At 32.6% G+C, this 12,997-nt stretch overlaps 1 protein-coding gene across 2 annotated transcripts in view; it reads left to right on the forward strand.

Moving 5' to 3' along the window:
* The window catches only part of LOC110023660 (protein ANTI-SILENCING 1-like), a 66,657-nt gene that overhangs the window by 4,231 nt on the left and 49,429 nt on the right, over positions 1 to 12,997 (forward strand). For both annotated transcript variants that reach the window (XM_020723176.1, XM_020723177.1), the window contains exons 2-4: positions 3,512 to 3,900; positions 12,039 to 12,207; positions 12,431 to 12,858. In XM_020723176.1, the coding sequence (XP_020578835.1) occupies positions 3,550 to 3,900; positions 12,039 to 12,207; positions 12,431 to 12,858 (948 nt within the window). In that variant the 5' untranslated portion in view covers positions 3,512 to 3,549. The remainder of the gene's footprint in view (positions 1 to 3,511; positions 3,901 to 12,038; positions 12,208 to 12,430; positions 12,859 to 12,997) is intronic.

Raw genomic sequence — 12,997 nt, forward strand, 5'->3', positions numbered from 1 at the left:
GTTTCCCCATAATGCAACTCTTACACATGTTGAGATCAACTGACGCCAGTTCTGGTAACTTGCGTCAGGACTGAAGTTTTTTCATACCCTTCTGACTCATATTGTCAAGTCTGCAATGCCACAAATCTGTTGTGCTATCCGCAACGGTAGTATCGACACTATTAATTAAAACAGTAGTCATATATAGTGTACAAATTTTCTTACTCCGAACCAGTATCGGTGCCCCTTTTGCGAGCTTCCAGGTGCTATATGAAAATACTACTGAATGACCACACTTATCAAATTGCCCAATAGAAATGAGATTTTTCTTCAATTCAAGAATATATCTGACCTTTTGCAAAGTTCATTTGTTCTTGTTAGGGAGTGATATGTTAACGTCTCCCATATTCACTACGTTCAAATGTTCTCCATCAGCCAAATACACCTTCTCAAAGTCACCTGCAACATAATTCCACATTAACTCTCGACGAAAAGATGTATGAAAGAAAACCCCTGAATTCAGTATTCAATCATCAACAGAACTATGAACTGTAAGCAATACTACTTCCTGTACTTTTTCAGTTACAAAATTAGCACTGACGTTCTCTGTATTTTTAGGATTTTTGCAGTTCTTCTTTATTTGTTCAGCTTTGCCACAATTTCAATAGGTTGTTTGCTAACCAGACTTTGACTTGTTATTGCCTCTGTGCTTTGATTTTGATATTCCTCTGTTTGAGTTCATATCTTGTGTTCTCCCTCTATAATCAACATTGAGTGCTGAAGTCGAATCCGAGATCTCGCCAGAATCTTTTCTGAGCACCTCCTTAGCAAAATCAAATCACGAATATCATTATATTTTTGCTTAGATTTACCAACAAATTACTGACAATTATCCTCATGCTTTTCAACTATTTAACAATGAAACTAATAATATTAGTGCACGTATCTCATCATCAAATTCAATTTCAATAGACAATAATTGATTTGTGATGGTGTTAAAATCATTCAGATGTTGTTAAAATCATTCAGATGTTGTGCAACAGACATACCAATCACCATCTTTAAGTTGAATAATTTTTTCATTAGATGTATCTTGTTATTCACTGACGATTTTTCATGCATACCTGATAGAGCTGTCATTAGATCAACAGTGTCTTTTTCTTGATGACGTTGTGTGCAACGAATCTCAATAGAGTTAATCGAATAATTCCCAGAACTTATTGATCTAACAAATTCCATTCGGCGTTATCCATTTTTTATGGCCTCTTTCTCAATAACAGAAGATGAAATTTTTCTCATAGAGATAGTTCTCTATCTGTATCTTTCTGTAACCAAAATTTGTGTCATCAAACTTCTTGATCTTTGATACCTTCACTTTATCTCCTACCATCGTTTTTCTCTGATCTGAACCTTGACTCTGATATTAATTGTTGTGAAAAATGATTGACGATTGTGAGAAAGTGAAAAATTGACGAGAAAATTACACAGACACATGGATTTACGTGGTTCAACAAATTGCCTACGTCCACAGAATTGCAGAGGATTTTATTGTTTTAAGGATTACACAATTTCTTGACACGGTTACAAGAACTCGACTCCACTTGCTCTCTCTCTATCTTCTTTCTGTTCTTGGTTTCTGTCGTCCGGAACACCTACCTCTTCACCTGTTTGCCGCAACTGCCGACCGATCGCGACTGCCTCTAGTCGCACGCCGTTGGTCCAGCCGCCTCCGATGGATCAACCACTCGCCAAACCTTCTTCTTCCTCAAGCGCAACGGCTCGGAACTCCTCGGTGACAATCACTCGGATTTTGGTTTTCCCACTGTATGCGATTACAAGAGATGGGCGACCTTTAATAGACACGAAGAAGGAAATGGGCGGGATTCCAATAGGGAAGGGCACATGTGCTTCAGCTATCCAAAAGGAAGGAAATAATAAAAGGAATTTAATCAGAGAAATTCAAATAATTTCCATAGGTAGCGAGATTGTCAGTTAAGAATGTGGATCGGGCTCCACAATACTTAACAAAAGTCATTGTGAGATTTTCATTGGTCAATCATAGTTTAGATTTTGATTGGGAATAGGAAAGAGCACAATTTTTGTGGGGGTAGTTTGGGTGGTGGCGGATGCTAGGTAACCTCTATGATGGGACTAGGGTTGGGCTAGCTCTGATACCAAATGATACCAGATGAGAAATGCCCAAATCACAAGATTCTACTTTTATTAATTGGAGGGTTACGACACACGCAAACTGAAAATAATATCACCAAAACACAAATGACACAAACAAACACCTTGAAAATGCATCCCAAGGGCGGTGGATGTTGGTGGGATGGTGTGGTAGCAGCTGGGAGCTGCGGGGCAGCAGTTGGGACGTCTGGCCGCTAGGAAAAGTGGAGGGGAAAGAGCTGGACAACAAGTTACTGTAGCACAAATGGGGTTGGCAGCACAGGGGGAAGCAGTTGGGGATGACAAACGACTGAAGGAGTAGAGGAAACTAAGTAGGAAAGATATAATCACTATCTCGAAGTAGGATATAGTCGGAGCACCACTACCTCTTCGGATGCAGGCCACAAAGGGAAAAATGACTCCAAACAGCAATATAAAGTCAACACATAGAAAAAATCAACCCTAACTCTCACTAACAAGCATATAAATAGACTCCAAACAAGAAAGATAGAAAAGGAAGGAGGAGAACGGTTGGTGGGTTCACCGTCCTTCCTAAACTACCTCTCAATCGAGCGGGAGACGTGAAGGGAATGCCGCTTGGGTCGTTTAATGCCGCTCGACCTCTAGGTAGCCTGGACCGACTCCCCTGGACCGTTCGGGAGCTCTCGCATCCCGCTTCCGTTCGGGAAGCCCCGCATTACTTATTCTTTTTTTTTGTATAATTAGTTTTCATGTGCAGTCTTTTTGATTGGAAGCAGTTAAGGATCAATATTAACACTGATGTTGTAGGCGGGAAAATAGTGTCTTTTAAAGCTAGTTTTAAAATGATTTTATTTTATAAACATCACGAAGTTATGGTACATTATTATTTTTTAATTTTTATTGTGTACAATTTTCTTACGAGCTCGGCTTACTTCTTTTTTATGTGTGAAGGTGTAAACTGGCATTTTATAGCTAATTTGTCCTCTTTATGAACATAAATGCGGAGGTTGATGTTAGAATCATATCATTTTATATATTCTTTTGAAACTCCTTTGTATGTTTAATCTTGAGGCAGATATTACTTGAATTTAGGCATGCTCTTTGATTTCTTTTATGATTTTTCAAAACTCTTTAGTTGTAAAAAAGATGTTCAATAATAGTAGAACTTAATAATATTTCCATTCCTTTCAATGTTATTAAAAATTACTAGCATTCTTTTACTTCACTTGAAGGATCATTTGCTTATCCAAACACTTAGGCAAAAAAGTTATTTTGTTTTGTTTTTTTTTTTTGCCTAGTTGTTTCTGTTCAAGGAATTGCTTTATGATTTAAGGCTAGTTTCTGATTTTCTCATCGACCATTATTTCTTCTTGTTAAGCAGGTTCACAAAAGGCATCTTAGATTATTGTTTTAAAAATCATGCCTCAACTAGAGGAGTCAGAGAATAGTGATCTTCAATTTCGATGGGGTAAAAGAAGAGGGGTTGGCAATGCTAACAAGGATGTTCAGTTTTATGAATCATTCATCTTCGATGAAGAGAGTTATTCCTTATATGACAATGTGTATCTGTTCAAAGAAGGTGAAAGTGATCCTTATATTGGAAAAATATTGAAAATTTGGGAGCAACCCAGGCGTAAAAGAAGAGTAAAGATCTTATGGTTCTTTCGTCCAGATGATATTATTAATTATTTGGATGGACATGTATCATCAAAAAATGATCTCTTTTTGGCTGCTGGGGAGGGTGTTGGTCTTTGCAATATTAATCCTTTGGTAAATTTGATTTAGTCTTTAAAATTTATTTTTGATTGTTTTGGAATTTCTTACAATTATCTATCGCACCATTATGCTGTTTCAATTTTGCTTGCTTAGTATTGTGTAGAGAGCTCATAATTGGAGGTCTTAAAAGCAAAGTGGTAATAAACATAAATCTTAGAAGAAAAACATTTGTTTTTTTGCTTCTTTTTGCGAAACAAGTATGATTGGATTTTTAATACCTATGGAACGTTCATTTTCGCTCTAAATTTACATTGGTTATGCATGCTCTTTTTTTTTTATTATCAATTTTCATGTATTGAAAACAATCATTTTTTTTTCGCCTTTAATTGGGATCTCTTCATAATTTAATTTTTCTTTAATCAGTTATTTGTTTCACTCCCTTGACTTCAAGTGAATTTCTTAATAATTGGAAGAACTTATCGAATTATTCTTCTTATCAATTTTTACAACTGAAAAGGTCATCCTTAGATGAAGTTTGATATATTTTGAACTCAAATTTGAAATTAAATTTAGGTCAATGAGCCTAAGAACATTGATATGACATCCATTTTTAATTAGCCCTGACATCATAAATTCACTTCTATGACCTTTGGATAAGAAGAGAAAACTTGTTTTAAACTTTGGTGACATATTTTTTTTGGTGATCATTCCCAAAAAGTGCTCTACTTTTGGTTGTACGTAACTCTGGAACTGTATTGGTTATTGTTGGTTATAAACCAAAAATTCTCGTGAATGATCGAAATACCGAGTTTAGGGTAGATCTACGTCATAGCTCAAAATAGACGAGATTAATACTGCGAGAATTCTATAACATAAATAATAGGTACTTGGAAAACTTTCAAGCTGCACAAAGCAATTTTTAGAAATAATCAAATTGACTATGGTACTCAACATCCTCAATCAACTCAATGTTGCAACCTTAGTGCCATTAACAAAATATATGTAATTTAATATCCGGTCGGGGGATTGGCTATACAAATAACACATGCATAGAAGTTTATTTGTCATGCAAACTTAAAAGTAGTTTATGGGCAAAGTTCTTAAATACTCAGCCAAAATCACACATTATGGTGAGTTCTCATTTGTTCCGCACATGATCATTGTCGTATAACATGGTTTGATCAGCTCATAATCAAATGTGGCGACAAATCTATGGTAGATGACACCATGTAAGTTGTTTGATAATCACACAATATCAAATTATTTCAATTGTTGTTAATGAATTTATTCCGCAATGCTCTCCACCATCGCTCCCATTTCCGTTTCATGGTACTAACATATTCAATTTATTTGCAAAATAAAGTGATTATTCATTTGTGATATTGACTATATTACAAATAAATAAAGATAGCTCATCATGCAAGCATCTCATCAATCATTTGTTCATCCCAAAGATAGAAAAGTATAATTTAAGTGCAATATGCAATATTGACCAATCTAGACGGATAAAGATAGCCTGCCATGCAAGCATCTCATCAATCATTTGTTCTTCCCAAAGATAAAAAAGTACAAAAATATGCACTCTAAATAAACATAAAGAACTTTTAAAGATGTGTTATGAATTCCCTGATTAAAGTAGGCACAAAGAATTGTTGTGGACTCTATATCAGATGTCCGCCTCTTCTACTCTTTGGTTAAGTTCTTGTCTAGCTTCAATTAAAGCTCATGCTCAGACAAGTCTCTTTTCTCGTGCATAATAATGCAATAATAGCCTATGTGGTGGAAAATGAAGAGACGTGTTTTTTTTTTAAATTTTACAAGTTGAGCCTTTCAAAGACAAATGAGAAGAAAATTTGTTTTTAGTACCAACATATTAGAGTTTATTAAATTTGATAAAACAATAGGATTAGAATGATCTAATCATTTGCACTATATTTCACTTATTTATTCATTTAGTACACACGACAATGATATAATCTTAGGAATTGAAATGTCTAGGGAAATGATTTTTCAATTTTAGTCCTCTTCATAATTATTTTCCTCATCAATTGATACTAATCAATTGGAACTTCACAAGAAATTAATTATCATAATTATTAGCAATCAATTTTTCTACCGAAGTAAGGCTCATAAAAAGCTTAGGAGATATAAGGTCATCTTTCATGAAACATCATTGTCTTTCATGAAAGATCATTGTCCTCAATCTTTTTTTTGCAATTGTCTCTCATTAGCAACTTGATTAGAAGATGGGCTATGATATAATGGTTGAATAATCTAACGGTGTGAAAAAGGTTTAAAATTATATAATTTGGTATTGATGCATTTTTTACATGTGAGATGAGGCATAAGCATTGAGGTGTTTTGAAGTTCTAGTAATGTAAGACTTGTAGAAAGCTAGGAGATGTAAGATCATCTTTTACAAAAATTTATGGCATGAATAACATGAATATGTAATTGTCTGCTACCACCAACTTGAATAGAAGATGATCCATGATATGCTGGTTGAATATTGTAATGGTGTAAATAAGGTTTAAAAGTGTAATTGAGCAATGATTATATTTTTTCTATCGGAGGTGAGTTATAAGCTTCAGGCGTAAGCCTCAAATTAAAAAAAAAATGTGTTAAGGAAGAAGTATTGTATTAACTTTAATAAAATAAAAAGTAAAATTTTAACATGTAAATATATCAACACATTTAAAAGTAACATATCATATTAACAAATTAGAAAGCAACATATTAACATCTTAACACAGTGAAAAATAATAAATCTCAAAAAATAACTAATATGTTAATAGCAAATCATGAAGATAATCATACAAATTCTAAAGTGAGATAACATATTAAAGTAAAACAAAAGAATATAACAACCACAATTATGAACATAACAATCCATCAATATTAAGATTTCTAAATTCAAAAGTCCTCATTATTCCTGTAATCTAGTGGGACCTCATTAGAATTGTCAGTGAAATGAATTATTTTCTTCTCAGTCTCATCCTTAGATGTGTTCATACCCATTCCTCCTCATCTTCAATCTCACTCTTCGTTCACTTCTCTAATCGATATTAGCTAATATAAATTTTAATTAAGCTCTAAAGTAATCCTTATATTCATTATTAGAACTTCAAATTTATAATTATTTATGGATAATTTTTTATTTGTTTATAACTTGTTGGCTTATGTTAGATTTATTGGTCTTGCTTCTCCCTGTTAAAAAAAATCACTATTGAGATCTTCTTGTTGTAAATCAAATGATAGTGCTTCATTAATATCACCGGTTTATCATTCATCATCTAATGACCCATAGTTTCAAAGGAATGTTTGTCATCCTTTAAAGCATTTTTCTTCAAAATTCTTTTATTTAATCTCTTATTGCATATGAGATGAATTAATGAGTTTATTTTTAAGTTTTTCAAACAATTTTTCCTTTTGTATGAATTTGATTGTATATGCTTCTATTTTGCTCACAATTGGATAATGAACATGTATGTTTCAATATTTTAAACAAGTTATAATAGCTCTGGATTGCGATCATCAAATTGAATCCATCATTTAACTAAATTAGAACAAACATAGTTAAAATTGGGCGAATGATTTCTTAATTCAACCTGTAAATATGAAAAATTGCATGGAGATAATTTTGCAATTATTATTTCTGGCCTGTTTTAGTCCAATGAATCCTAATTCTTTCTTAAAGGTAAAAGTTGCATATCAACATTTGCCCTCTCAATTGAATCAACCATAAACCTATCAATGTAATGATATACGCCTAATTTAGCTTTAAGATTAGTCAACTTGTTCTTAGTATATTAAAATTTTGAATTAAGGTAATATACTGCGACATGTAAGGGTCCGTTTGGGGCAGCTTATTTGGTGCGGTGACGTTTTGAAAACGAACATAACCTGTTTGGGTAAACTGCATTTTGACAGCTTATGCTTTTTCAAAACGCAGAAAACAACATTTTCAGGCCACACCTATCTGGGTACGGTGGGAGCTTATTGACAACGGTTTGGCTTTTCCAAAAAAATAAAAATTTGAAAAATTTGTAATAGCCACCGTCTTATCTACAAATTATTTTTAATCAACTTATCAACAAATTATTCAATAAGCTATCGCTGTCTCAAACAGACCCTAAATGATGATGACACTCTATCATCTACTATATTTTTTTAATCTCCTTTCTGGTGGACTTATCTTCTTTGAAGTTTAGAGCTATCATCTCCTTCACTTTGTCCATTGCATTGTGAATGAAGCTCATCATTGATTGTTTTCTGAATCCAAGATCCTTAAAACTTGAACGGATGTTTTTGTTGTTGCTATTATGTAGTTAAAACTCAGCCAAATCCTCTCATCTAAGATAATTCTCCTACCTTTTGTTTCCTTCAGTTCCTTGATTTTCTTGCTTAAGTACAATTAAATCATTATGTGAAAGTTAAGATAACTTTCAAATATTGCATTGCTTTCAACATGATTTGTTGGGTCAAATAAGTTAAAGTAAATTTAGTTGTAGCAAGCCGTAGTAGTTTCTTTTAAAAAAATTTTCTCATCAAGGTCAAAACCCACGAATGATTATAGTAGAAGTTTCTTGTCTTCTTTAATTTAATCATGGTTTTTTTTGTTGACATCAGTTTAAGTTTCTTTAGAATCAAATCTATACAGTGTGTAATGCGTGGTGTCCAATAAATATATTATCTCTTCTCCATCAATTTTCTCCCAACTGCACCATAGCTCCTAGCATTATCTGTAACAATTTGAACCACTAGAGGCTCTTCAATCCCCTCAATAACCCTATCAATATGTTCAAAAATGTAATCTGCATCGTTGACCTTATCCAATGCTTCAATAGATTTTAAGATTATAGTGATGCTGGGATTGCTAATTGAAATATTAATCAGCTTCAAGCTTCTATTACTGATATCAGACCAATCTTTTGACATGATCGTCAGTTCAGCTTGATTCTCAATTGTTTCAATCTTCTCAATGATTTTTTAAGTTTTATTCAACTCCTCTTTCAACTCTCAACTTTTCAAACTAGACACATATGGTGATTTTAGACCTCAACCATATGAAACTATGGATCAGATTATGTTTAAATAAGAAGGTATTTCCACATTAAATTGAAAGTTATTTTCATAGAAGATTCTTCCAATATCCATGCTGACACTCCTGTGCGCCTCTGTAGCACTTTCAGGCAACATTCTATGGGCGATATTCACATCATCTGTACGTTCCTCCACAATTAGCGTCTATTGATTCATAGGTTCTCTAGAAATTTCATAGTAATAACCAACTTTTACTTTATCATCAGATCGATGTTGTGCTAAATGCTTCAACATTATCACTTTCTTTATTTATGAATAAATCTCATTTATTATCTTCATAGGCAATTTGGCACACAATGCAATATTCTTGTGAGAGCATAAAATTTGCTATTTTACTCTTGGAAGACCCCCTTTAACAATCTCTTTTCTGTAGTTGCATTTTAAATAAGTGGCTTATCACCACCTCTAATGTCAACTTGCACAGAATGTCCTGGCCTTTTCTATCTATTATGATCTTTTCATTTTCTCTAACCACTTCTTTTGAAACTTTTGAATTAAAATTTTGATTAAAAAAATTAGAACATGTTGATATTTAAATACTAAAAAATAAAAAAAATACATAAATTATATTTTAAAAAAATTATGGCTTACGGATTGTCATTGGAAGAGTTTTTTGTAGAGGAAGAGAAGTGGGATGTTGGAGGAGGATGCAGTGATGGCAGAGAAGGCTGGCAGCTTTATTTCATGTGGAGAGTTCACGTGATAGCATGAAGATTAGTTTGAGGGATCACCATTTAATATTTATTTTTTTAATAATTAATCATTTTCACGTGATAGCGTGAAAGATTAGTTTGAGGGATCACCATTTAATATTTATTTTTTTAATAATTAATCATTTTTATGCATGCCTTGCGCAGATATATTGCAAGATATAAGGCTAAATTTTAATAATTACAACAATCAAATTTGCCCTTATCTGGAACCTGCATATATCTATAAATAATTACGTTTATACTAATAATTATGTAGAGAGCGTGGCCTTAATTATATTGCAATAATACATGAATTATGGCATATATTCAACTAATAGCATTTTTTTGTGATATTTACAGTGGAAAATATAAATTTTTCTTCATTATGCATTGCCTGTCAGCATAATACTGATAAAACATCTGATGTTTAAAAGGGAACCTTTCAAGCCATTTTTTTGCATTACAATTGCCTTGATCTAGTTCATGAACACCCTTATCAACTTTTTCTTCTGACATTCATGGGCAAAGTGAACATTTTAAGTGCCATTTAAGAAAATGATCAATTTGTAAATTTAGAGTCGCGTGTGCTTGCTGCACATTTTTCTTTCTTAACTATATTGACAATATTATTATTTTAGCATTATGGATACAATAGGTTGTTTTCAAAAAGTGACAAAACTATAAGTATGACTTATGAATTTCTTAAAAGTAGAAGTTTGATTATTCTTTCATCGAAACGAAAATTGAGATGTAAGTTCTATATTTGCAATGAAATGTGTCAGAGTCAAGCCAAATTGTGAGCTGGCTCAAGCACAGCTCGATATTAGCTTTGTGAATCGAGTTTCATGAGCTAACAAACCAAGCTTGAGCCAACCCCGATTCGATCGTTAACTTGTTATTTGGTTCGTTTAGAAAATATTGATAATACGTTTGAAATATTAGTATTCAATAGTTTGAGTACAAAGTTGTTCAAAATTTATAGCAAATATTTTTCAATTACTTGTATAAACAGATTTCCTTATTTTTTTGATAATTTTATCATAATATGTTTTTTTTGCTTCATAATAAATAGTTGGCTCATGAAATGGCTCGGACTCCTAGAATAAAGCTAAAGCTCAATCTCAAGCTCAAATTTGATTAGCTAACTAGTTAAACGCAAGCTCAAGCTAAGGGTGCCTTTAGCTCAATTTGACTCGTTTACACTCCTATCAATATCTTTCTGAATATTATCCTTAACTCTTATTTAAACCTAGTTCATCATGCATTCAGCAAATAGTTTTGATACCTTGTTTCAAAGGAAGAAGTTCGCCTATCAAACCATCCTATTATGAAAGTGAAGGATATTTTTCTTTAAGTTTGATTTTTATTTCTTACCCATTGATGAATATTTTAATCCATTTATGCCACGTGGTTTTTTCATATTTATCCCTTAAGTCTTAGCTTATTTTAGAGTTTCATGTTAGCATTTACAGTTTATCAATGAAAGAAATTACTAATGTAATTAGTCTAATAAAAGATTATCACATGTATTGGTATTTCTTGGCATCTATCATAAAGGTTCATGATACTGTTCTTCACTATGAGAATTCCAACCATCCATATTGTTTTCTTGCTCCTTGAGGATGAGAATGATTCTGATTGATTGGAGGTGCATCTCATTTTAAACACTTAATAATGGAAAGTTGCATATAGGCAGCGATCAGGACTTCAAAAGATATTCAAGCAAGAGTTGGCAATAGTCATCATTGTATTTATAATTTGAATTTTCATATTAATATCGCGGTCATATTAATAGGAAAATTGTTACTCAAGCACACATCTTTTCAAACTACAAGTTCTCAAAATTGCATGCTGCTTATATTGGTTATTTTCTAGGAAAGATTCACATACACACCACTTATTTTGAATGTATTTACATATCTAACACTAAAATTTAAGTTTTGACATATGCGCCGCCATACTTATGCATCAAAATGTTTATTTTATTTTTTAAAAGTTAAAATTATAGTATTTTTGATGTGATAAGAAAGATTTGGGTGGTATGCAAATAAGAAGTAGAATTTAAATGTTAGATATGTAAATACATATGAATTGGGTGGTATGTATGTAAATGCCCCTATTTATTATTGTGTTTGGATTGTGTATGAGTCGTCTGTCTTTTGGATATGTGGCATACTTGTAAATTGAATAGTTAACGATTTAATTAGGACAAAAAGCTTATCATTTTTACATGGCATTTATTTGATTGAAACTTCTTATTTTGATTAACTCGTTTGTATCTTTTTGAAAATTTCTCAATGGTCTAAATATGATTTTCCATTAATTTCCTTATAATTGTTATTCAAATATAGTTATGTACCATTATGAAACAAGAAATAACTTGAGATGCTGCGGCAGGAAACTATCGCTGGAAAATGCAGTGTCATTTGTACGTCGGGAGATGAGAGGAATCCACAACCATCCAGTTTTGCTATAAAAAATGCAGATTTCACCTTTTCCCGATTCTTTGATGTTGGGACTTGTACAGTATTAGAAAGACCACCAGATGCAATAGCTGGAGTTGAATGTATTTCACATTTTCTTTCTCTCTCTCTCCTTCTTGTTTTTTTGGAAGATTCACATACATATCACGAAATTCTTATTCATATAACACCTAAACCTCAATTTTACACAAATGCTACTTTTTCTATGCATGAAATAGTTTTTTTATTAGATATTGAGTGGTATGTATGTAAATGCCCCTTTTTTATGATTCAATCTTTTTCTAAGATTTTTTTTAATAATGTCAGTGAAATTTCTTCTAAATCATCCCGAGGATCAGAAGCTTGATCACTCTGTCAAACTTGAAGTGGTTGATTCAGATGCCTTTGATGACAATTCTAGCAAGAAGTTGGGACCAATTACTGATTTACCAAAACAACATAATACACAAATTGAATTTAATCCTGGAACAAAGAAACCAATTATAAAATCTGAGGAGGACTATCTTGATAATGTTGTTCAGAGAAAAGTAAAACCAAAGGATGGCTTGATAAAAAATATAGATGATCAGGAGAAGAGGCATCCCAGTTCTAGGAAGCGAAAATATACTTCTGATGAAGATAACGAAGATGATGATTCAGGCTGGGTGCCAAAGGCATCGTCTCAGCTGGCACTTTCCAAGGCCAAGAGCAACTCATTGGATGCACTGCCACAGAAGCCAAATTCTGCTGCATTAGTAAGAATATGTACCATCCATGTATTTCTAAAGAATGATCTACAATCCTACAAACTTGAAGTTGCCTTTTTGTTTTGGTTTATGAATTGAAATGCTATTTTGTTTTTATTGATTAATCATCAAGAATTTGCTTCTTGAT

The sequence above is a fragment of the Phalaenopsis equestris genome, unplaced genomic scaffold (assembly GCF_001263595.1).
Source record: "Phalaenopsis equestris unplaced genomic scaffold, ASM126359v1 Scaffold000226, whole genome shotgun sequence".
NCBI lineage: Eukaryota > Viridiplantae > Streptophyta > Magnoliopsida > Asparagales > Orchidaceae > Phalaenopsis > Phalaenopsis equestris.